Source organism: Littorina saxatilis, linkage group LG12, assembly GCF_037325665.1.
Source record: "Littorina saxatilis isolate snail1 linkage group LG12, US_GU_Lsax_2.0, whole genome shotgun sequence".
Taxonomy (NCBI): Eukaryota; Metazoa; Mollusca; class Gastropoda; order Littorinimorpha; family Littorinidae; genus Littorina; species Littorina saxatilis.
Window position 1 is genome coordinate 44,966,494 of NC_090256.1, and position 26,377 is coordinate 44,992,870.

A 26,377-nucleotide genomic window follows, 5' to 3' on the forward strand; every position below is an offset into this window, starting at 1 on the left:
ATTACAAATTACACGAGACAAGGATAAAGCTATTATAGTTTCCATGTCTTTGACACAATTAACAGTGGAACCCCCCCTGTTACCACCTTCACACGAGACAAGGATAAAGCTATTATAGTTTCCATGTCTTTGACACAATTAACAGTGGAACCCCCCCTGTTACCACCTTCAAACGAGACAAGGATCAAGCTATTATAGTTTCCATGTCTTTGACACAATTAACAGTGGAACCCCCCCCCCCCCCCCTGTTACCACCTTCACACGAGACAAGGATCAAGCTATTATAGTTTCCATGTCTTTGACACAATTAACAGTGGAACCCCCCCTGTTACCACCTTCAAACGAGACAAGGATCAAGCCATTATAGTTTCCATGTCTTTGACACAATTAACAGTGGAACCCCCCTGTTACCACCTTCAAACGAGACAAGGATCAAGCTATTATAGTTTCCATGTCTTTGACACAATTAACAGTGGAACCCCTCCTGTTACCACCTTCAAACGAGACAAGGATCAAGCTATTATAGTTTCCATGTCTTTGACACAATTAACAGTGGAACCCCCCTGTTACCACCTTCAAACGAGACAAGGATAAAGCTATTATAGTTTCCATGTCTTTGACACAATTAACAGTGGAACCCCTCCTGTTACCACCTTCAAACGAGACAAGGATCAAGCTATTATAGTTTCCATGTCTTTGACACAATTAACAGTGGAACCCCCCTGTTACCACCTTCACACGAGACAAGGATCAAGCTATTATAGTTTCCATGTCTTTGACACAATTAACAGTGGAACCCCCCCTGTTACCACCTTCAAACGAGACAAGGATCAAGCTATTATCAGACCTGTTTACCCTAAACCTGAGGCAAGAGTACTTTTTCAAAAAGTTAAGTGTATTTTTCAAAAAGTTGGTGTACTTTGCAAGCAAAGCCATATGGGCTAGGCAAAACGTACGTGGGCCGTGGGTGCAAACGTGTTTGTGTAAGAATAGCATGTCTTGTGAACATCTTCAGAATTTAACTCCTTCCAATACAACAGAGATAAAACAATTTTATTTACCTGTCAGTTTATAACATTATAACCAGTGTCTTCCAAGCAGATTGATAATGAAAAGATGAAGTTCGTGAAATAACATCTGCGGTTGACAGTGGCAAGTTCATTTTTACAATCATCTCAGAAAACATTGCTTCAGCACGGACTACAGCCTTTTCTTCTGGCAGGATTTGCTTTGCGGGAATGAACTTCATAATTCTTTGGCAGCTTTCAGCGGATTTCTTTGCAGCAACCTTGTCCATGTGAGTTTTGGAACTGCAGTGTCGTTCGATGTCATATTTCCCAGCATGGACAACGGAGAAATCTGATTTACAATACTTGCAGTGTGCATGACTTTTTCCCATAGTAGACTCCACAATTCCTGGCTCTTTCTTATATTTCTCCAAGAAAATCTGCTGCTTCTGCTGTTTAGACTTGGTACAGTCATCCGAAACTGTCACATTTTACCGCTTCATTTTGCCACGATTGTCCAGACGATCGCACGTGCCAACAACTGAACAAGGTTTCCACAGCTGAAGACTCGCTGTCATAGTTATCTCCCTTCGACCGAAACCGGTATCAGTTGTACCATCCCGTAATCAGCACACCAACACCGGAAAACGTATTCTAGACTTTTTCTTATGCGTATTTTGTGCGTGTGTCGCGTATTTGCGTACTGATAATAATTTGGCGTACAAAATACGCCCAAATCGTACTGGTAAACAGGTCTGTATTATAGTTTCCATGTCTTTGACACAATTAACAGTGGAACCCCCCTGTTACCACCTTCACACGAGACAAGGATCAAGCTATTATAGTTTCCATGTCTTTGACACAATTAACAGTGGAACCCCCCTGTTACCACCTTCAAACGAGACAAGGATCAAGCTATTATAGTTTCCATGTCTTTGACACAATTAACAGTGGAACCCCCCTGTTACCACCTTCAAACGAGACAAGGATCAAGCTATTATAGTTTCCATGTCTTTGACACAATTAACAGTGGAACCCCTCCTGTTACCACCTTCAAACGAGACAAGGATAAAGCTATTATAGTTTCCATGTCTTTGACACAATTAACAGTGGAACCCCCCTGTTACCACCTTCAAACGAGACAAGGATCAAGCTATTATAGTTTCCATGTCTTTGACACAATTAACAGTGGAACCCCCCCTGTTACCACCTTCAAACGAGACAAGGATAAAGCTATTATAGTTTCCATGTCTTTGACACAATTAACAGTGGAACCCCTCCTGTTACCACCTTCAAACGAGACAAGGATCAAGCTATTATAGTTTCCATGTCTTTGACACAATTAACAGTGGAACCCCTCCTGTTACCACCTTCAAACGAGACAAGGATCAAGCTATTATAGTTTCCATGTCTTTGACACAATTAACAGTGGAACCCCCCCTGTTACCACCTTCAAACGAGACAAGGATCAAGCTATTATAGTTTCCATGTCTTTGACACAATTAACAGTGGAACCCCACTGTTACCACCTTCACACGAGACAAGGATCAAGCTATTATAGTTTCCATGTCTTTGACACAATTAACAGTGGAACCCCCCCTGTTACCACCTTCAAACGAGACAAGGATCAAGCTATTATAGTTTCCATGTCTTTGACACAATTAACAGTGGAACCCCCCCTGTTACCACCTTCACACGAGACAAGGATAAAGCTATTATAGTTTCCATGTCTTTGACACAATTAACAGTGGAACCACCCCTGTTACCACCTTCACACGAGACAAGGATCAAGCTATTATAGTTTCCATGTCTTTGACACAATTAACAGTGGAACCCCTCCTGTTACCACCTTCAAACGAGACAAGGATCAAGCTATTATAGTTTCCATGTCTTTGACACAATTAACAGTGGAACCCCTCCTGTTACCACCTTCAAACGAGACAAGGATCAAGCTATTATAGTTTCCATGTCTTTGACACAATTAACAGTGGAACCCCCCTGTTACCACCTTCAAACGAGACAAGGATCAAGCTATTATAGTTTCCATGTCTTTGACACAATTAACAGTGGAACCCCCCTGTTACCACCTTCACACGAGACAAGGATCAAGCTATTATAGTTTCCATGTCTTTGACACAATTAACAGTGGAACCCCCCCTGTTACCACCTTCAAACGAGACAAGGATCAAGCTATTATAGTTTCCATGTCTTTGACACAATTAACAGTGGAACCCCCCCTGTTACCACCTTCACAAATCTAAAAACAATCAAGTCCAAAAGGGGAGGGATTACTTAAAATTGCGATAAATTGACAGAGGCTATGAACACAACATCTGAAAAAGGAGGGTCTCAAACAGGAAGAAGTGGGGCGGGGGGGAGCTTAAAAGGTGGAGTTCCACTGTAATACCAAAGGATTAAAATGGCTTACGGGACAGAAGTATCCTTCAGGGCACTTAGTACATGCAGTGGAGCCAGGCTCCGTGCTGAACCAGCCTGACGAACACGAACTGCACAGCTCTGCGCTGCTCTCCCCTTTGTAGTAACCTGCAACAACGCACAACATGCAAAAGTTAACTCAGCCTGACGAATACGAACTGCACAGCTCTGAGCTGCTCTCCCCTTTGCAGACCTGTTTACCCTAAACCCGAGGCAAGAGTACTTTCCCAAAAAGTTGAGTGTATTTTTCAAAAAGTTGGTGTACTTTGCAAGCAAAGCCATATGGGCTAGGGAAAATGTACGCGTGGGTGCAAACGTGTTTGTGTAAGAATAGCATGTCTTGTGAACACCTTCAGAATTTAACTCCTTCCAATACAACAGGGATAAAACAATTTTATTTACCTATCAGTTAATAGCATTATAACCAGTGTTTTCCAAACAGATTGATAATGAAAAGATGAAGTTCGTGAAATAACATCTGCGGTTGACAGTGGCAAGTTCATTTTTACAATCATCTCAGAAAACATTGCTTCAGCACGGACTACAGCCTTTTCTTCTGGCAGGATTTGCTTTGCGGGAATGAACTTCATAATTCCTTGGCAGCTTTCAGCGGATTTCTTTGCAGCAACCTTGTCCAGGTGAGTTTTGGAACTGCAGTGTCGTTCGATGTCATATTTCCCAGCATGGGCAACGGAGAAATCTGATTTACAATACTTGCAGTGTGCATGACTTTTTCCCATAGTAGACTCCACAATTCCTGGCTCTTTCTTATATTTCTCCAAGAAAATCTGCTGCTTCTGCTGTTTAGACTTGGTACAGTCATCCGAAACTGGCACATTTTACCGCTTCATTTTGCCATGATTGTCCAGTCGATCGCACGTGCCAACAACTGAACAAGGTCAGTTTCCACAGCTGAAGACTCGCTGTCATGGTTATCTCCCTTCGACCGAAACCGGTATCAGTTGTACCATCCCGTAATCAGCACACCAACACCGGAAAACGTATTCTAGACTTTTTCTTATGCGTATTTTGTGCGTGTGTCGCGTATTTGCGTACCGATAATAATTTGGCGTACAAAATACGCCCAAATCGTACTGGTAAACAGGTCTGCCTTTGTAGTAACCTGCAACAACGCACAACATGCAAAAGTTAACTCAGCCTGATGAACACGAACTGCACAGCTCTGCGCTGCTCTCCCCTTTGAAGTAACCTGCAACAACGCACAACATGCAAAAGTTAACTCAGCCTGACAAATACGAACTGCACAGCTCTGCGCTGCTCTCCCCTTTGTAGTAACCTGCAACAACGCACAACATGCAAAAGTTAACTCAGCCTGACAAGCATGAACTGCAGAGCTCTGCGCTGCTCTCCCCTTTCTAGTAACCTGCAACAACACACTCCATGCAACACTTAACTCGGCATGAATCGATAGAAATATTGTAAATTGACACAGATACATAATTATTAACAGACAAAGGCAAATACACATGTACAGACACTGAGACACTCACACACACACACGCATCTGCATGCACACACACACACAGCCACACACACACACAGCTAAATGCAGCCACACACACACACAGCTAAATGCAGCCACACATGCACACACACACACACACACACAGAGCTAAATGCAGCCACACACACACACAGCTAAATGCAGCCACACACACACGCACACACACACACAGGAAGGAGTTAGAGAATTCACATCAACAAAAGAAAGATGAAGCGATAAAACAAGTAAAAGTTCATGTAAAGCCAAAAGATTGAGATAGGATATATAACTCAGGAAAGGGAGATAAAGAAGAAGAGAGGATCAGGCAAAAACTGAGGTGAGCAGAAAGGGAAAAGAACAGCAATGCAAAAACTGTCGGATTTGAATGGGTTGTGAACGAGTGACTACTCCTGCTTTTACTGAGGCAAGCCAACCCCGAGTACATCTATTTTCATCAGTTGACAAGTACACTGGTGCCCCCTTATTAAGACCCCCTATTTAAGACTCCCCCCCTTAAGACCCTGTTTTTGCAGACTTTGTGTGGATAATGTATGTAAATGAACCCCCATTTGAGACTCCCCCCTTTTTAAGACCTGGTTTTCTCTGTTTTGTATGGTCTTTAAAGGGGGGTTCCACAGTAGTGTCCACCTACCTGGGTCGCAGAGAGAACAGTTGATGTTGCCCTGACCCTTCGCCTCTGACCCTGCATCACATCCATGACAGATATCACAGCCATCAGACCTGGAACAAAATCAAACAAGTCGCGTAAGGCAAAATTACAACATTTAGTCAAGCTGTCGAACTAACAGAATGAAACTGAACTCACTGCATTTTTACAGCAAGAGCGTATACTCGTAGCATCGTCAGTCCACCGCTCGATGCAAAGGCAGTGAAATTGACAAGAAGAGCGGCGTAGTAGTTGCGCTGAGAAGGATAGCACGCTTTTCTTTATCTCTATTCTTTTTAACTTTCTGAGCGTGTTTTTAATCCAAATATATCATATCTATATGATTTTGGAATCAGGGACCGACAAGGAATAAGATGAAATTGTTTTTAAGGCAGGTCAAATGGAGACAGGGATATTACTCTTCATACACAAAGGGAAGCCACTGAGTTGTGTCGCCATTTTTTCCTGGCAGGCTGGGAATTCGAACACATCGAACAGGGAACGCAGAAGAAGAAGAAGAAGAAGAAGAAGAACACGTCGAACATTCGAATGACGTAAATAGAACAAACGTCACATTTTTCAGGCAGCGTAAGTGAATGACGTCAGAAAATGACGACACCGCCAGAAATAAAAACAATGCGACACGCCTCCCAACCACGAGGTCAAAAACACGTGGGCATCTAATGAAATCGGTACAAAGCCGTTCTCTTTGCCAGTGACATCGTAATAATCACCAAAGCTAACATTGAAGCTCCGGTAGCAGGTAAGAGAGTGTCTCCCAACCCGTGATGCTCACAGCGTGATTGCATCAGAATGCCATATGTTAAAACCGGTGTTTGAACTAGAATAACAGCCAGTAGTATTAAGAACAAGTGTCTTGTGTATGCAGCCCTCTTTCTACTGTACGCTGGCAGCAGATAATACAATAATTGAAGTCCTTCGAGGCATAAGGGGCCCTATAAGGCGAAAAATTGCTTTAATTCCACCCTCAAAAAGTCCCAGCCTTCAAACCGTAACAAATAACAGTACGCACTATTAAGCAAAATTATAAACCAAGCCTTGATTATTAATTTTTATTATTACACTTGTATCAAACAAGTGACCTCCACCTTTTGATTGGCGTTTTTATTACATTTGAATCGGACTTGTGGCCTTTCAAAGTTGCGGTGACCTTTGACTTTCAACAGAGGTCATATGTAACAGTGGTTTTTAAAAACATAATTTAGTTGGCTCATATATCTGAGACAAATGATCGGACAACAGCCCTTTACATTATCGTGACACATATTTTTCTGAGGCACACTGGACAGTAATAGTGCAAAGGGTGGGGTTAATCAAGGGAGTGAACCCCCCCTAAAAACACTACCAACCTGTCGTTTTTTTTGTTTTTTTTAATGCCGTTTTGATCGCTCTTGCGTTTACAACCCATCTCATCAAATCGTAATTTATTTCCAGGCTACCAGCAATAAAATACCTCAACATGAGGAACAAATTTAAAATAAACTCTGGCAAAAGACGTGACGTCACAAAGTTTGAGTATGCGCAACATTTTCGTTTACCAGTGCACTTCGTTACCTGCCCATTGCTGCTTTGGGTGATATTTTTTAAATGACTATTCCAATGCAGATGTTTGTGTAATTGGCCGTTTTCAAAACATACCCATTTTTCGATTTTTCGGTCCAAAATTCAAAACGGGCACTGTCTTCCAAGACTCATAGCTCCGAAACGAACCCACTACCCTATATTTTTTTTATGCTGAATGCATTGCAGACAGATCGAACTTAAAAAATAACCAACTTTTGGGAGAAACCAAATTATATTTTAACGGGTCCAGTGAACTACCTTAAATCGATTTCGGAAATTTGATTTTAATCATAGTTTTTATATTTTTAATTTTCAGAGCTTGTTTTTAATCCAAATATAACATATTTATATGTTTTTGGAATCAGAAAATGATGAAGAATAAGATGAACGTAAATTTGGATCGTTTTAAAAACAAATTATTTTTTTTACAATTTTCAGATTTTTAATGACCAAAGTCATTAATTAATTTTTAAGCCACCAAGCTGAAATGCAATACCGAAGTCCGGCCTTCGTCGAAGATTGCTTGGCCAAAATTTCAATCAATTTGATTGAAAAATGAGGGTGTGACAGTGCCGCCTCAACTTTGACAAAAAGCCGGATATGACGTCATCAAAGGTATTTATCGAAAAAAAGAAAAAAAAGTCCGGGGATATCATTCCCAGGAACTCTCATGTCAAATTTCATAAAGATCGGTCCAGTAGTTTGGTCTGAATTGCTCTACACACACACACGCACAGACAGACAGACAGACAGACAGACAGACACACACACATACACCACGACCCTCGTCTCGATTCCCCCTCTACGTTATAAAGTTTAGTCAAAACTTGACTAAAACTAAATGTAAAAACATAATCTTAACTGGCAGGTGTTATGCAAAGATGAACAACTTACTGGCACTGGATATGTAAACATAAACAACTTACTGGCAGCGAGTATGAAAAGAATTGAACAACTTAACTTACTGGCAGGGGGTAAGAAAACATGAACAACTTACAGGCAGGGGGTAGGCAAAGATGAACAACTTACAAGCACCTAGGTGGTGGGTTCAAGTGCTAGTCTTTCGGATGAGACGAAAAACCGAGGTCCCTTCATGTACACTACATTGGGGTGTGCACGTTAAAGATCCCACGATTGACAAAAGGATCTTTCCTGGCAAAATTGTATATGCATAGATAAAAAAATTCCACCAAAATACCCGTGTGACTTGGAATAATAGGCCGTGAAAAGTAGGATATGCGCCGAAATGGCTGCGATCTGCTGGTCGGTGTGAATGCGTGATGTATTGTGCAAATAATTCCATCTCACACGGCATAAATAGATCCCTGCGCCTTGAGTCCGAGTCTGGAGATACGCGCGCGATATAAGACTTCATATATAACAGGCAGGGGGTATGCAAAGATGAACAACTTACTGGCAGGGGGTATGCAAAGATGAACAACTTACTGGCAGGGGCTATGCAAAGATGAACAACTTACAGGCAGGGGCTATGCAAAGATGAACAACTTACTGGCAGGGGGTATGCAAAGATGAACAACTTACAGGCAGGGGGTATGCAATGATGAACAACTTATAGGCAGGGGCTATGCAAAGATGAACAACTTACTGGCAGGGGGTATGCAAAGATAAACAACTTACAGAGGGGGTATGCAAAGATGAACAACTTACAGGCAGGGGCTATGCAAAGATGAACAACTTACTGGCAGGGGGTATGCAAAGATAAACAACTTACAGAGGGGGTATGCAAAGATGAACAACTTACTGGCAGGGGCTATGCAAAGATGAACAACTTACAGGCAGGGGCTATGCAAAGATGAACAACTTACTGGCAGGGGGTATCTATCTATATATATATACGACTTGTGTCTGTGTGTCTGTGTGTCTGTGTATCTGTGTATTTGTGTATTTGTGTATTCGCCATGCACGGCCAAAGTTCTCGATGGATCTGCTTCAAATTTGGTGGGCTTATTCAGAGAGACCCCGGACACAACCTCATCGATGAGATATTTCAACACGTGCTCTCAGCGCGCAGCGCTGAACCGATTTTGGTTCCACCTCAGCTATTTTGGTTCCACCTCAGCTACCCGGGCCCCCATACCGACACACCAAAGCCAAAGTTCTCGGTGGATCTTTTTCAAATTTGGACACCGTATTCAGCTACACCCCGGACACAATATCATCGATGAGATATTTCAACACGTGCTCTCAGCGCGCAGCGCTGAATCGATTTTGGTTTTTGTGTTCATTTCACCATTATAAGTAACTCTTCCTTATCTTCTCATATTCTCCAGGTTTTCAGCGTTTACCTCCCTTCCTTCGTAAGGTGCACTATAGTGTGAGTGGAGCGTCTTCGGATATTCCCGGCGTTCTGTTACTGTTACTATTTTTAGAAGGTCAACGCAGTGTCCAGAACGTAAATTGGACCCGTAAATTATCCTCACTGTAAAAGTGCAAAGGTCGAATCAATTTATAGCCACGCGAAAAATACACTGTCATCTATCTCTCTATAGATACGGCTTCTCTGTGTTTTTGTGTGTGTGTGTGTGTGTGTGTGTGTGTGTCTCTATGTGAGCAACACCTGTGCATTGTTCAGTTATGTTTGTGATGTGGTCTGGCGGCTTTTGTGTCATTTTATGTACTTGCCTTCCTTTGAGAAGCCATAACTTGCTCAGTCCTGTTTGAGTGGAGTTCGCCTCCAAAGGTGATTAACACGGTTACATTCGTCGACAAGGATGGGACTCGATATGGTCAGGAATGGCATAATGGCCAATGAATCATTTTCGTGCTGTTCCCATTCCACGAATCTGGGAGGGACCTAAGCTTGGCGGGTCCATTGTTCGGACCCGGCGAAGCCGGCGTACGGCTCTAAGTACTTCTTCCCGGCGAAGCCGGCTACCCGGCGAAGCGGGTATTCATTCTAGTGCAAAGATAAACTACTTACAGGCAGGGGGTATGCAAAGATGAACAACTTACAGGCAGGGGGTATGCAAAGATGAACAACTTACAGGCAGGGGGTATGCAATGATGAACAACTTACAGGCAGGGGGTATGCACAGATAAACAACTTACAGGCAGGGGGTATGCAAAGATGAACAACTTACAGGCAGGGGGTATGCAAAGATGAACAACTTACAGGCAGGGGGTATGCAAAGATAAACAACTTACAGGCAGGGGGTATGCAATGATGAACAACTTATAGGCAGGGGCTATGCAAAGATGAACAACTTACTGGCAGGGGGTATGCAAAGATAAACAACTTACAGAGGGGGTATGCAAAGATGAACAACTTACAGGCAGGGGCTATGTAAAGATGAACAACTTACTGGCAGGGGGTATGCAAAGATAAACAACTTACAGAGGGGGTATGCAAAGATGAACAACTTACAGGCAGGGGCTATGCAAAGATGAACAACTTACAGGCAGGGGCTATGTAAAGATGAACAACTTACTGGCAGGGGGTATGCAAAGATAAACAACTTACAGAGGGGGTATGCAAAGATGAACAACTTACAGGCAGGGGCTATGCAAAGATGAACAACTTACAGGCAGGGGCTATGTAAAGATGAACAACTTACTGGCAGGGGGTATGCAAAGATAAACTACTTACTGGCAGTACCTGCCCTGATCGCACAGCCTACAGTCAGTCTGGCCGGGGAAATCTTGATAATGCCCCGGCATGCACTTCTCACACTCTGTGGCGTTCTCCACCTTGGAGTAGTTTCCTGAAGTCAATTGTAAATTATTACAAAATAGAATGAAGCTACAGTGGAACCCCCTTTTTAAGACCCACCAATTTAAGACTCCCTCTCTTTTAATAGCCTGGTTGATTCCGATTTTCTGGTCATAATCTCTGTAAAATTACTCCTATTTTAAGACTCCTTTCTTTTTAAGACTTGAATTTATCAGAAATGTGTAGGTCTTAAAAGGGTAGTTCCACTGTATTCAGAAACTAAATAGCTCAACCTTTACTCAACAAAGCAAAACACTGTAGAGCAGGACATATATTTATGATTTAATGCAATATATTTAACACCTCTAAGTTGTAATCATACAGTTTAATACCACACACCAGTTGTTTTTACCTTGAAACCTCAGCATAAGCTAAGTGGCATCAATTGAACGCAAACACTGGACTTATTTATCCTGCTGTAGTCTATACAAGGTAAAAGAAAGAATGTGCAAGCATACTTGCACATACAAACAAAAACATATAAACACAAACTGCCTCTGTCTGTCTGTCTGTCTGTCTGTCTGTCTGTCTGTCTGTCTGTCTGTCTGTCTGTCTGTGTGTCTGTCTGTCTGTCTGTCTGTCTCTCTCTCTCTCTCTCTCTGTCTCTGTCTCTCTCTCTCTCTCTCTCACCAGACACAAGTGCAAAACAATGCTTCGCTGGTCCCAAGAAGTGACATCCCATACTGAAAGAAGAGTGACTAGCTGTTCCAGATTCACTCAGTAGGACAGTCAACCTTACACGGGGCTAAATTGGGCTATTGCCGAGCTGCTATTATGAAATAAATTAAGCTAAACCAACAAGACGTACTGTAGGGTCCAGGATAGCACTGACATCAGATCCACCCACCTAGCTGCTATCATGAAATAAACCAAGCTAAAGCTACAAGACTGTAGGGTCCAAGATAGCACTGACATCAGATCCACCCACCTAGCTGCTATCATGAAATAAACCAAGCTAAAGCTACAAGACTGTAGGGTCCAAGATAGCACTGACATCAGATCCACCCACCTAGCTGCTATCATGAAATAAACCAAGCTAAAGCAACAAGACTGTAGGGTCCAAGATAGCACCGACATCAGATCCACCCACCTTCAGCTGCTATCATGAAATAAACCAAGCTAAAGCTACAAGACTGTAGGGTCCAAGATAGCACTGACATCAGATCCACCCACCTAGCTGCTATCATGAAATAAACCAAGCTAAAGCTACAAGACTGTAGGGTCCAAGATAGCACTGACATCAGATCCACCCACCTTCAGCTGCTATCATGAAATAAACCAAGCTAAAGCTACAAGACTGTAGGGTCCAAGATAGCACTGACATCAGATCCACCCACCTAGCTGCTATCATGAAATAAACCAAGCTAAAGCTACAAGACTGTAGGGTCCAAGACACCACTGACATCAGATCTACCAGCTATTGCCTAGCTGCTATTATGAAATAAACCAAGCAAAAGCTACAAGACTGTAGGTTCAAGACAGCGCTGACATCAGATCCACCCACCTGGTGAACACTCAGAGCAGAGGTCAAATCCTTCGTCAGGTTTGTAGCTGCCTGCCTTGCAACCACTGCAGTTCTTAGCGCCTTCCACTCTGCCACAAACAATGTTCAGGTCATCCCTTCCATACACTAATGCATTCATCTTTCTTTAATCTTTCACTCACAATTATTCATCAGCTTACTCTTCTTCGGTACTTCTTCTTCTTTAATGGGCTGAAACTCCCTTGTTTTTACGTGTATGACCGTTCTAACCCCACCAATTCATCAACCATACACTGCTTTTGGGAAATTTATAATTTTGGATGATTAATGAGATGAGGATGGGTGATTATAATGATGATGCTTTGGAAGCATGCTGGGTATTTTTGTGTTGTTATAACCCATCGAACTCTGACTTGGATTAAAGGGATACGCGGCATTTGACCAAAAATATGACAGTGCTCTAATATTTTCTGGGCAAGATATAGACACCATCCACATTAATTTAGTGTAAAAAAAAAGTAGGGACAACGTTTTAGTTTTTTTGCTATGAGGCCCTCTTTTCGGCAGTTTCTGAACATTTTGACCAAAACAGTGGTTATATGATATGCATGGTGTTCAGCAGTCATTAGTGAATGGGTACTTTTTTTGTATTGTGGTAGGTAGAATATGCTTTTTAGTAACAAAATATGTCAATTGACACAAAAAATTAAAGTAAACTCAAACCGATAACGACATCCTGTGTTGAAATAATTACAAAAATCAGCGAATCTTGTTGTTCAAACAACCATAATGACAAAAGAAAATATGACAGCACTCTGATTTTCTTGCAGCAGGATATTTGATATCTTACCTTCAAAATAAACACAAGAAAACTGTAGGTCAACGTGCTTTTTTTCGAGTGGCAGCATCTTTTATACCCCTACCCCCTACTTTTTGGAATAAAAATCATAGGTATTATAAGGAATATGCGAGTGCTCTAATATTTTCTGGGCAAGATATAGACACTATTCACATTCATTTAATGTAAAAAAGAATAGGGTTACCATTTTAGTTTGTTTTTTTTTGCTTTCAGGCCCTTATTTTAGCAATTTTGTGCGAATTTTGGGCAAAACGGTGGTTACATGAAAAATGCATGGTGTTCAGCAGTCTTTAGGGAATGAGTATTTCTTTTTTGATTGTGGTACAGAGAATGCTTTTACTACTGTAAAACTTTTAGTAATCAGATGTGTCAATAAAAAAAAAATCAAAGGTAGACTCAGATGCCGCGTAACCCTTTAAAGTAACTTTTCCATGTGCTTTTGGTCTATTGCTTGCGTGTACACACGAGGGGGGGTGGGGGGGATAAGGCACCAGCATGCAGGTCTGAAATCAGAAAAGGCTCCACCCTTAGCCAACCAGGTGCAGTCTGGATTTGAACCCCTGACTTTCCCCATGGGAGGCCAATGCGCCCATCACTCTTCTCCAGTACATTTCTAAGCATCTTCAACACTAGAGTTAAAATCATGTTGTCATCTTTTCTCACACACAACATTACAATAAACTTCTACATACATTCTTTGTGTTTCTGTGTGTTTTATTTCACCCATCACTATTGTCAAAGGATTTTTCCAACAATAAAAATGCAGACTTACCTGGACTCAAACCCCATGGGACACGCAAAGCAGTCTATCTGGCCAGTGCTGTTTTGGTAAGATCCTGCAAACAATAACACCCAAATCAACACAAACAAATCCATCCAGCTCCAGTTTTACACTCAAGACTGAGGGAGTATATAATATATAATTGTAAAGTTATGATGTTGCGCTATATAAATGCTCATTTATTATTATTATTATTATTATTAATACGCATAAAAAAATTTTACCAGCAAAATAGATGGTTTCAGCAGCAAATAGGAAGGAGTGAGCAGCGAATGTGAAGCAGCAAATTGGATGAATTCAACAGCAGAATAGATGAATTGAACAGCCAAGCAGATTTCTTTAACAGTAAAAAAGATGAAAAATCCAGCAAAATGAGAACAGCAAAAAGGATGAAAAAACAGCAAAACGGACACAAATCAGCAAAATCGTAATAAAAATTGAAGAAAAAGTTCATACAGAAAATGGACAAAAACATGAAATCGCATTCACTCTATTTGAAAAAAATCAACACACACACACACACACCACCTTGCACCACCACCAAAAAAAGGAATGTGAGAGGATGCCCATGCTGAGCGCCCTAGCAAGTACACCAGACAGTCGGATGCAGAGAATGCCCATGCAGAGCGCTAGCAGCAAGTACACCAGACCTACTGACGTATGAGAGCTGGTTTTGCCAGCCTAGGTCGTCCCCTCTTTCGCTTCTCTCCCAGGGGGACGGTCTTTGCCTGTGCTGGTGGTTCAGAAATGGACAGCCGGATTTCCATGCCAAGTGAGTGTTTACATATGTTGGACTTCATGTAGACAGGGCAATTGCAGTCAATTCTGTTGTCCTCCACGGTCAGACTCCAAACCGAGTTCCGGCTCTCCTTGTACTGGTCAAACGATTCCCAAGAGGCTCTCTGGAACTGGTCTTGCTGAATCCTGACAGCTGTCTTCAGGTCCATGTTCTGAAGCGACTCCGAGGCCACGAACACTTTCTGGTTCCTCTTGATGGACTTTGCGTTTGAAGATGCCCACTGATAGGCAGCCGTCCAGCAGGGCAAGGTTCTGTCTGGTTCTTGGGCCACTGGGATATGATCAGGCTGAGCGTTGTCTCTCTCCCTGGACCAGTTCAGGACAATGTCTCTTTCAACAAGGGTTAGGTTTATTGCCTCCAGTCCATTGTTTGTGGAAGGAATTCCCGGGGCGTAGCCTTCGCACCAGGTGTCATTGCGGTCGATCTATGACCCCTTGAAGTACTCCACGAAAGACAACAATCCGTAATCGTCGGAATCTTCCCATTTGGCCAGGAACAAAAGAACTGCATGATGAAATGAATCTTCATCTAGACAAAGCTGCAGCTGACTGATGTCATCACGTACAGCTTGACGGGTTCTTTGGTCTCTGATTCTCAGAAGATGCTTGTCTACGTTCATGACAACATGAGCCCAGCATGCGATGGTTTTTTCCCGGTTCACGCCCAAAGGCAGAGGCATATCCGTTCCTGATGGCAGGAGCGGCATCAGCGATCAAGTGAGAAGGCACAAAACCGTCATGATCATCTGGAGTCACCTGGCTGATTACTTTTGCAATGGACGAAAACAAGAAGTGGAAATCGTCCTTCGTTTCATTCTTTGTAACCGCAAGACCTAGAGGGTGAAACCTGCGGTTAGCATCACTGTACCCCAAGATAAATACAGGGAAACCTTGCCATATCAACTTATACGTTGCGTCTGCTTGGACATTCGCAGCATCAGCACCAAGTTTCAGCAGACGCTTGGTTGTCATGCACACCCTGAAAAAAGCCTCTTTCTGGTCATACGAACACTCAAAACCACAAACAAAAGTTACATCGTCATCATCAGGCACAGTTGTGCGAGAATCAGCCCATGCTGCAAGTTCACCCAGGACAATTGTATGCTTTCCACATTCTTTCATTCTCAGACCGACAAGGTAATTTTTGAGCTGGGCTTTCGAAGGCAAGTTTGCAAAGTCCCTATTGCGCAGTGCTACCAGAATCGCCCTTGGTTTTCTCACACCATCTCTGAACAGAGAATCAATCACAGTCCTTGTGTCTGGGTGAATCCCCCTTGTAGGCCTTGGTGTAGTTGCGTGGTCGTGTTCGCCGGATTCATACAAGGAGACGGTTTGGTCTTCAGTGTTGTAGAGTAGGAACATCCCCGCCAAACAGCTGGCTCCTCGTTTACACTTGAAGTACACCTTCTTTCCATCAGTCGTCTTATGTGTGTAGCTTATGGCCCACTCATCCTGAAACGACATAAAGCCTGTGCGAGGAACGAAACACCTTACTCCTTCTCCTCATCTACCGACTTGCATCACCTCCATCACCATTTCTGGAAAATCACTGCCAGTATTATCATCGCCGACACCAACATCACTTTTATCACAATCATCATCATCATTCGCCATCACCTTATTCCCTACAGCAATCATCATCATCATCATTACCATCATCATCACTCCTCTTACTGCCATCATCATCATCATTCGCCATCACCTTATTCCCTACAGCAATCCCCACCCTAATTCCCACTGATCTTCATTACCATTCAACTATAAAGTGCTCACCTTAGACACAAAATACCCCCCGCGGGTTAGGGGGAAGAATTTACCCGATGCTCCCCAGCATGCCGTAAGAGGCGACTAACGGATTCTGTTTCTCCTTTTACCCTTGTTAAGTGTTTCTTGTATAGAATAATCAATGTTTGTAAAGATTTTAGTCAAGCAGTATGTAAGAAATATTAAGTCCTTTGTACTGGAAACTTGCATTCTCCCAGTAAGGTCATATATTGTACTACGTTGCAAGCCCCTGGAGCAATTTTTTGATTAGTGCTTTTGTGAACAAGAAACAATTAACAAGTGGCTCTATCCCATCCCCCCCTTTCCCCGTCGCGATATAACCTTGAACGGTTGAAAACGACGTTAAACACCAAATAAAGAAAGAAAGAAAGACACAAAATCATCGGCAGCCTTTTCATCATCAAAAGTCCGTTGTTTCTGCCATTCCCTGGCCATTCCCCTACGCCTTTTTCCTGGTGGCAATTCTTCATTTTCACTGGATGATGCCTCTTGGGAGATGGAGTGGATGGTCTCAAACTCAGTGTCATCCATACTTGACAAACTGTGTTGAAACTGTGTTGCACTTACATGCAGTTGCCCCACAGTAGTTCAGTCTCAGTAATAAAGCGTGCCGTAATAAAGTACATGTCACCCCACAATTGCTGGAAGGCGAACAAAGCTCAGGTGAATAAGACCCAGATACAACTCTGATTACAGTTCATATATATTCACGTTTGTTGAATTCATGTAATCTGCTGCTGTGATAATCTATTCTGCTGCTGTGACCATCAATTCTGCTGTCAGTTGTATTTTCTTGCTGGTAAAGTATCTAATTTGCAGTTTAAATATCATCTCAGCTGTTCAAACAGCAAATCTGCTGATTAACCATCTTTTTTGCTGCTAAAATATCCAATTTGCTGCTAAGTATATTTTTTGCTGCCAAAAATATTTATCGCAGCTAATTTGCTGTTGCTTTTTTGCTGCTGGTCCATCTTTTTTGCTGCTGGTCCATCTAATTTGCTGGTCCATTAAATCCCCGCCTAATATATATATAGTGTTACCGAGCTTCTTCAGCCAAAAAAGAATACAGTCAGCCCTTACTCTGGCCTATCACAGAAGGCTGTTGGCCAACACAGGAGACTAACAGTGCTGATAATCATTGTGCTCGGCCTGTATCAAGCCTGAATACAGTCAGGAACAACTCCGTATTATGCCTTTGTGATAGACTGACACACTATTCTCCCTTTCACAATCGTGCTCTACTTTGACGGAGTTGTCTCCCTGCCTTGAGCAGAGCTATTAGTAACAGCTCAACGTTTCTGGGATGTCAGTAGACAGCTCACTTGTCAGATGTGGAGAGTTGTTTGTGATAGGGTCTGGCTGCTGTTTGTCACCTGGTATGCTCTTGCGAACCTAAGTTGCCTTTACGTAGCAGTTTTATAGGTTTATTTAATTAGCCCAAACTCACTCCTGTAATACCTCCAAAGGTGATTCTTGTGGTTCGTGCACTCGGCTACACCTGCATGCCATCAGACACAATATTGGATCTTACCTTCCCAGCACTTTTTACAGTGGGGCAGCCCTGTGTTGTTGCCGTAGGTGCCTGCCTCACAAAGGGTGCAGTTTACACAGCTAGTCGTGCTGAAATCAGACATTTTTGACTGTAGGACAAGGACAAGGGTGTGGCTTACAGATCAGAGTGGACACTACGCGGGAGGTCGTGAGTTCGAATCCCGGTCGCTGCCGCCTGGTGGGTTAAGAGTGGAGATTTTTTCGATCTCCCAGGTCAACTTATGTGCAGACCTGCTAGTGACTTAACCCCCTTCGTGTGTACATGACCAAGTGCGCACGGAAAAGATCCTGTAATCCATGTCAGAGTTCGGTGGGTTATGGAAACACGAAAATACCCAGCATGCCTACTCAACGAAAGCGGAGTGAGCTGACTATGCTCTCAGAGTATAGTGTGGGAACCCAAATGGGCAAACAAGCTCACACGTAACCAGAACATTCTGGAACGCTGAAGAAGAAGACACTACTCTGTGTGTATATGTGTGTGGTGTGGTGTGGTGTGTGTGTGTGTGTGTGTGTGTGTTTGAATGCATGTGTGTGCATGTTTGTTCCTAAGTGTGCACATCATTTGAGAATGTGTAGAATAGAGTCTTGAGTTCATCCTCATGCATACATACACACAAGACTTAGGTGAGAGACAGAATGCATGCATGGGCATGTGTATACAAACATGTCTGTCACTCTATGCACACACACTCAAACACTGAGAATTAAGTTTTTGCCATGCGTGTGGGGTTTGAAAGATTACTGACAGATATATGGCAATAAAAAGGATTCGGCCAAGAAAAGTTATGTAGGGGATACAGGATAGGAAGGGGGATTAGGGGAATAGGGGTAGGGGGACTGTCTTGTCAGCCTAGCTTACTGACGGCTGCAAGAATTAAAATGTGCTCACTTGCAGAAGTGTCCCAGGTCACAGGAAAGACAAGTGGACTGGCCGGTGTCGTTCTGATAGTGGCCCGTCTCACACACGTCACAGCGAGTCGACCCAGGCTCCCTCGAGATGCTTCCTATCAATAACAAAACATTCTGCATGGTGCTCTTTTGCGGATAGACATAAACATTCAGAGGTGCAGAGGTATACCTGCGATGAGAGGCACCTCTGATGAGTGGACACCTCCCATGAAAGGACACCTTCTGGAGTCCCTTTGACAATTAGCTTGACCAAAACATACCTGTCATGACAGGCCACCTGCAATGTAGGGACACTTTAAACTGGCCCCAAGAGTGTCCTTTCATGGCAGGTACCACTGTAGGACTCAATCAAACATGGCAAGATCCCCACAGTGGGCCATCCACGCCAATGGGCACATGCTGAGCATTCAGGTTTCATGAGAGTGTATGACCTTCCCCATGAAAGATGGATCCTACATTGTGAACAACTGATCAATGCACGTACATGTTCAGTAGAACCTGCCCTGGCGACCACCCCAAAGAAACTTGTTTCCTACATTTCTTTCTTTCTTTATTTGGTGTTTAACGTCATTTTCAACCACGAAGGTTATATCGCGACGGGGGAAGGGGGGAGATGGGATAGAGCCACTTGTCAATTGTTTCTTGTTCACAAAAGCACTAATCAAAAAATTTGCTCCAGGGGCTTGCAACGTAGTCTATATATATATATATATATACGACTTGTGTCTGTGTGTGTGTCTGTGTGTTTGTGTATCTGTGTATTTGTGTATTTGTGTGTTTGTGTATTTGTGTATTCGCCATGCACGGCCAAAGTTCTCGATGGATCTGCTTCAAATTTGGTGGGCATATTCAGGTAGACCCGGGACACGACACAACCTGGTCGATATTTCAACACGTGCTCTCAGCGCGCAGCGCGGAACCGATTTTGGTTCCACCTCAGCTATTTTGGTTCCACCTCAGCTACCCGGGCCCCCATACCGACACACCAAAGCCAAAGTTCTCGGTGGATCTTTTTCAAATTTGGACACCGTATTCAGCTACACCCCGGACACAATATCATCGATGAGATATTTCAACACGTGCTCTCAGCGCGCAGCGCTGAATCGATTTTGGTTTTTGTGTTCATTTCACCATTATAAGTAACTCTTCCTTATCTTCTCATATTCTCCAGGTTTTCAGCGTTTACCTCCCTTCCTTCGTATGGTGCACTTTTGTGTGAGTGGAGCGTCTTCGGATATTCCCGGCGTTCTGTTACTGTTACTATTTTTAGAAGGTCAACGCAGTGTCCAGAACGTAAATTGGACCCGTAAATTATCCTCACTGTAAAAGTGCAAAGGTCGAATCAATTTATAGCCACGCGAAAAATACACTGTCATCTATCTCTCTATAGATACGGCTTCTCTGTGGTTTTTTTTATGTGTGTGTGTGTGTGTGTGTGTCTCTATGTGAGCAACACCTGTGCATTGTTCAGTTCTGTTTGTGATGTGGTCTGGCGGCTTTTGTGTAATTTTATGTACTGGCCTTCCTTTGAGAAGCCATAACTTGCTCAGTCCTGTTTGAGTGGAGTTCGCCTCCAAAGGTGATTAACACGGTTACATTCGTCGACAAGGATGGGACTCGATATGGTCAGGAATGGCATTATGGCCACTGAATCATTTTCGTGCTGTTCCCATTCCACGAATCTGGGAGGGACCTAAGCTTGGCGGGTCCATTGTTCGGACCCGGCGAAGCCGGCGTACGGCTCTAAGTACTTCTTCCCGGCGAAGCCGGCTACCCGGCGAAGCGGGTATTCATTCTAGTACAATATATATGACCTTACTGGGAGAATGCAAGTTTCCAGTACAAAGGACTTAACATTTCTTACATACTGCTTGACTAAAATCTTTACAAAAATTGACTATATTCTATACAAGAAACACTTAACAAGGGTAAAAGGAGAAACAGAATCCGTTAGTCGCCCCTTACGACATGCTGGGGAGCATCGTGTAAATTCTTTCTCGTCCCAACCAAATTGAATGTGGGACTCCCCCTAACCCGTGGGGGGTTGTTTCCTACATAATTGACCTTTCCACAACAAGCACCTGTCTATAAGGGCCACTTTTGGTTGGTTCCTTCTTTACAGACAGGTTCCACTTTATAGTTATATGCTATCACTTGTCACAGGAAAAGCACTGGTTCTATCATTAACATTTTCTCCGTTCAGCAGATCCTTGCATTTAAAGCAAGTTATGAATTTAACTGGGCATCACAAAATCAAACTCTTCTGCATTTTATTCTCTCCAGTTGCATGTGACCAAAAAACATGAAAAAAGAATGCATACCTTTATCACATGGAGAACAACTCGGCTGGTTGAATGCGCTGAAATGGAAAACAAACAAAAAACAAATGACAATGTTACTGCTTCTGGTGTGATCTCCATGTCAGGGTTACTATACAACAGACAAATGACAATGTATGTACATGTACAATATACAGCAGACTTCCACTAACTCGCGGTTCACTAAATCGCGAATTCGGCTATATCGCGGAGACCTCTTGGAACCCGAAAAAAACAGGACTGACCTTTTAAAAAAAAGAAGTTTTTTTTGGTTTTTTTACAAAATTAGTCACGTAAAGGCCAAAAAATAGTACAGATCATGAAAAAAATGTTCTATCATAACCACGCTATCTCTCTCTGGGTCCGATGGCCTTTCATCATGCAGTAAATTGTCATTTCATCTTATCAGTCTCTCTCTTTCTCTCCCTCAGTCTCTCCAAATAGTGTTCTACGTGTGTGTGTGTGTTTTCAGGTTGTGTACATTACGGGTTGATCGAGACCTGCGAACAAAAGAAAAACAAACCTTTCACGCGCACGTGCCCCACTCAGTCAATAACTTTCATGCCACGATCGGTATCGTCAAATTGGCCACGTGCCTATAGAGGTTAAGTGTCTGACCAGTCAGTATGGCCAGTCAGGCGTGCAGTTGAACACTCGAGTCCAGCTAATTGCGATCTCTGCTAGACGGTCCGGGTGGCCACAGGCGCCAATCAAGTGCTTAAACTGCGCTTCAGTCTTCTGCAATCTAGTCAGGCATGCAATTTAACACTCGAGTCCCGTTAATCGCGATTTCAGCTGGATGCCCTGGATTTTCTACAGGCGCCATGAAGTGCTTCAGCATTCTGTTCATTGTCAGTTAGTGTGTGTGTGTGTGCAGCAGTGAGTCGCTATACGCGTACAGTGTACGTCTGTGTCTGATTAACTAGTAAGTTTGTGACGACGTATGAGTCGGAGAAAAAAGAAAAGAAATCGTCATCTGCTGATAAAAGAAAACGTGTCATCGCAGTTAATCTTTTGAGAACTAAGTTGCCAACAGAAGCGTCACACTTGCGAGAAACGCAGTAACACATACACATGAACATTGTAGCACAACCACATGCCAGGCGTGCATGCGCATGCGCACACGCGCACACATACACGCACACACATGCACTCACACGGCAAACGCACACACGCCAACGTGACGCTCACAGGCTTTTTTGTGACCAACAAGGGAAATAACCGCGTTTTTCTCTGACTCAGAAGAGAACGCGGTTTCTTCCCTTTAATTGGACCCCAAACTGCATCGCGAATCGGATATATTGCGATCAAAAATCTTTGGACCCCAAAGACCGCGAGTTAGTGGAAGTCTGCTGTAGCATCAACCCTCACATTCATATTCTTCATCTCGAACTTTTTTTAAAAAACACCAAGTGTATTGGATACAAATTTAATCTCTTGAAATGGTGATCACAATGCAGGTGCTAGTTTGTTGAACAGAAAACCTGACACAGCAGGGAGAAGTGCTAAATAAGGAGTCTACTCTTAGATGTGGAAAGTACCCCTGCATCATCAAAGACATTAACCATGCTACAAGTACAACTGATGATATTGCTGTTTTACGCACTCCCGGTGAAACCATTGGGGACATGTCCCCCAAATTTAGATGAGATACACAGGTGTATGCGTGTTTAGGTATAATCAGCCACCTGCACTGCATGACAGAGGTCTTTTACATGCCACTGTGGTGACACGGGGGTACCCGGGTGGGACTTGGATACCGTCTCTGAGTCTGCACACAAAGGTGACCCGTGTCCGTCCCGGCCTGGATTCGAACCCGTGACCCTAGGATCACAAGTCCAGTGCTCTACCACCAGACCTACCCGGCCCCCTACAAGTCCAGTGCTCTATCACCAGACCTATCCGGCCCCCTACAAGTCCAACTAGGCCACCTACTTGTTATAAAAGCCTGGGTCACACAGCGTGCAGTTCTCAGATCCCGTCTGGTTGGCAAAGGAGCCGGGCTGACACCTCTGGCAAACAGTGGTGGCCGGGGTGTCGCTAAAGAAACCTCTGTCGCAGGGGAGACAGGTGGGCTGGCCCGTGGCGTTCTGGTACGTGCCCACGTCACAGTCCTCGCACTCGGTTTGCCCAGTCTGGTTCTGGTGTTTCCCCAGTCCACAGGGCTGGCATTCAGGGGACCGCGGCTTGTCCGTCACAAAGCCTGCAATGGAAATAATAATAATGCATCATATTTATAAAGCGCGTATATCCAGGGTTAAACCCTGCTCAAAGCGCTGTACATGTACAATCATGGGGGGAAAAACAAAACAATAACAAAACATTATTTACAGTGCAATCACACACAAAGCATCACAATCTCCAGTAAGTGTGTTAATCTCATTATCAAATGATGAGAAAATTTGGAAGTGCTTTTCATTAAAGTATTATTTTTACTGTTGTGGATGTGACTCTTCACATTTATGACCTACAATACCTATACATGCACAACTTTGCGGTGACTTTAAGAGAAGTTTTCTGCTGCTCATGTGACAAAGTCACAGACACATAATATGTTCCAGAAATTCTTTTGCAGCAGAGGTGACAGAATTTTATCTGAGACAATTTGTGACAATGATCACTTGCCTAAGTCTAACAACCCCATGTGAAAAGCTATGTGGCATGCAATTTGGAAAGGTATTTCTATCTCCCAACCCCACACTACCAATCTGTTTAAGATATTCAGTGGTTACCCGGAATAATAAAAATGTTGATTGAAAAACAACTCTTCAGAAAAACAGAAAGCTTTTTTTTAATATAAAAAATGTTGATGCCAACTTTGAGATGGGAAACCTCAGACAGAAGAAGTGACAGACAGTGTGCTTGTCTGATGACTAGATTTAACACTCTCTCCTGTCTCCATGGAGCGAGTGAGTCGTCTTACCTTGCGGGCATTCTTTACACGTAGGCAGGCCCTCAGCGTCAGCATATCTTCCTGCTGCACATGACGTACAGTTCGTCTGACCCTCATCCCCGCTGGAGCATACAAAATATGATTTAAAAAACAAGAAAGGTTAAATAACTGAAGCGTTTAAATTCAGGACAAGAAGTTCACCTATCGGTTGGTTATTGTTGTTTACTGTCTCTTCAGCAGATATTTCATGCAAGTTAAATGTTTCCTTTCTCAGTTTTTCACAATTCAGCCCTTAAAGTGCTTTGGACAAACAAACAAAAATAATGATGCTATTGCCACTTTTCTTCAAAGGTGTTTGAGAATGGGATATTTCGAAGATGGTCCAAGCAATGACAAAAGCAATGACGTGGAAAGAAAGAAATAATGTCAGGGTACATATCGTTATTGTTTATAGTGCCTTGTTTGCTTTAACCCTATGAGCCCTGACTGCAGTGCAGGCTCAGCAGCCTCTCCTGCCTGGAGGGTTTTGGCACTGTAGCGCAAATCTGAATGGTACTTCACTAAAACGCTTCTAACTCTGTAACTGAATCGAAGCCTGCTCTCGGGTCTTGTGCATTCGAATCACCACTTTTTTCACTCGATTGAGACGAAGAAACGTCGCATTCGAGATCAAAATCACTGTCACTGTTGAGGAAATCTTCGTCAAGAACCTGCCTCAATGAGTACAAGCATTGGTGCTCATATTTCGCAGGAGAAATGCTAAAAAACAAACTCAATCGGTCGATTTTCGTTCGCCAGCAAGTGCCAAACAAACAAGTCGCGTAAGGCGAAATTACTACATTTAGTCAAGCTGTGGAACTCACAGAATGAAACTGAACGTAGTCCGCCGCTAGTGCAAAAGGCAGTGAAAGTGACGAGCCTGTTTGGCGCTGTAGCGGTTGCGCTGTGCTTCATAGCACGCTTTACTGTACCTCTCTTCGTTTTAACTTTCTGAGCGTGTTTTTAATCCAAACATATCATATCTATATGTTTTTGGAATCAGGAACCGACAAGGAATAAGATGAAATAGTTTTTAAATCGATTTCGGAAATTTAATTTTGATCATAATTTTTATATTTTTAATTTTCAGAGCTTGTTTTTAATCCAAATATAACATATGTATATGTTTTTGGAATCAGAAAATGACGCAGAATAAGATGAAATTGTTTTTGGATCGTTTAATAAAAAAAATAATTTTAATTACAAGTTTCCGATTTTTAATGACCAAACTCACTCATTAGTTTTTAAGCCACCAAGCTGAAATGCAATACCAAACCCCGGCCTTCGTCGAAGATTGCTTTGCCAAAATTTCAATCAATTTAATGGAAAAATGAGGGTGTGACAGTGCCGCCTCAACGTTTACAAAAAGCCGGATATGACGTCATCAAAGGTATTTATCGAAAAAAAGAAAAAAACGTCCGGGGATATCATACCCAGGAACTCTCATGTCAAATTTCATAAAGATCGGCCCAGTAGTTTAGTCTGAATCGCTCTACACACACACACACACACACAGACACAGACACACACACACACACACCACGACCCTCTATGTAAAAAGAAGGAAGTGGGAACAGATTTACCTCCCTTGCTCCGTGACCTGTCTTTCATTTTTAGATCAGAAACAAGGTCAGAGATGATGCGTGTCACCGCCCGACAGTTTGTCGGGCGCAGGTGGAGAAAGCTGCAAAGAGGCGCCCGACAAACTGTCGGGCACAGGCCGCAATGAGTTAAAGCATGTGTGAAGTAGAGACATGGAGGTGCACTCACTTGGTAGAGGTGCCTTTCACACAGTCCACACAGCCTGTCTTCCCCTCCGCTGACTGGTGCTGGCCCGCAGCGCACGCCGTGCATTTGTCTGTCGACCTACACACACCCACCGGGCCGTCGCAGCAACCACAGTCCACCAGACCTGGAGGAAAACAATTAACCACACTGCACTTGATTTATGAAACCTCTACTTGAAGACCTCCACAAATCAACAAAAAAAGAAGTTATGAATGAGGTAGTCTTACTCTTAAAATAGAAGC

At 43.1% G+C, this 26,377-nt stretch overlaps 1 protein-coding gene across 2 annotated transcripts in view; it reads right to left on the reverse strand.

Annotated features, from left to right (window-relative positions):
* Positions 1 to 26,377, reverse strand: part of LOC138982033 (major surface trophozoite antigen 11-like) — a 37,217-nt gene that overhangs the window by 7,620 nt on the left and 3,220 nt on the right. The window contains exons 3-13 of one of the 2 annotated variants that reach the window (XM_070355246.1): positions 26,118 to 26,259; positions 24,339 to 24,430; positions 23,351 to 23,618; positions 21,419 to 21,456; positions 19,078 to 19,192; positions 18,166 to 18,254; positions 14,043 to 14,106; positions 12,433 to 12,521; positions 10,806 to 10,920; positions 5,600 to 5,688; positions 3,436 to 3,551 (exon numbers count right to left, since the gene is read on the reverse strand). In XM_070355246.1, the coding sequence (XP_070211347.1) occupies positions 3,436 to 3,551; positions 5,600 to 5,688; positions 10,806 to 10,920; positions 12,433 to 12,521; positions 14,043 to 14,106; positions 18,166 to 18,254; positions 19,078 to 19,192; positions 21,419 to 21,456; positions 23,351 to 23,618; positions 24,339 to 24,430; positions 26,118 to 26,259 (1,217 nt within the window). Of the gene's footprint in view, positions 1 to 3,435; positions 3,552 to 4,641; positions 4,741 to 5,599; positions 5,689 to 10,805; positions 10,921 to 12,432; positions 12,522 to 14,042; positions 14,107 to 18,165; positions 18,255 to 19,077; positions 19,193 to 21,418; positions 21,457 to 23,350; positions 23,619 to 24,338; positions 24,431 to 26,117; positions 26,260 to 26,377 lie in introns of those variants that run through there. The other variant, XM_070355248.1, reaches the window with a different exon arrangement.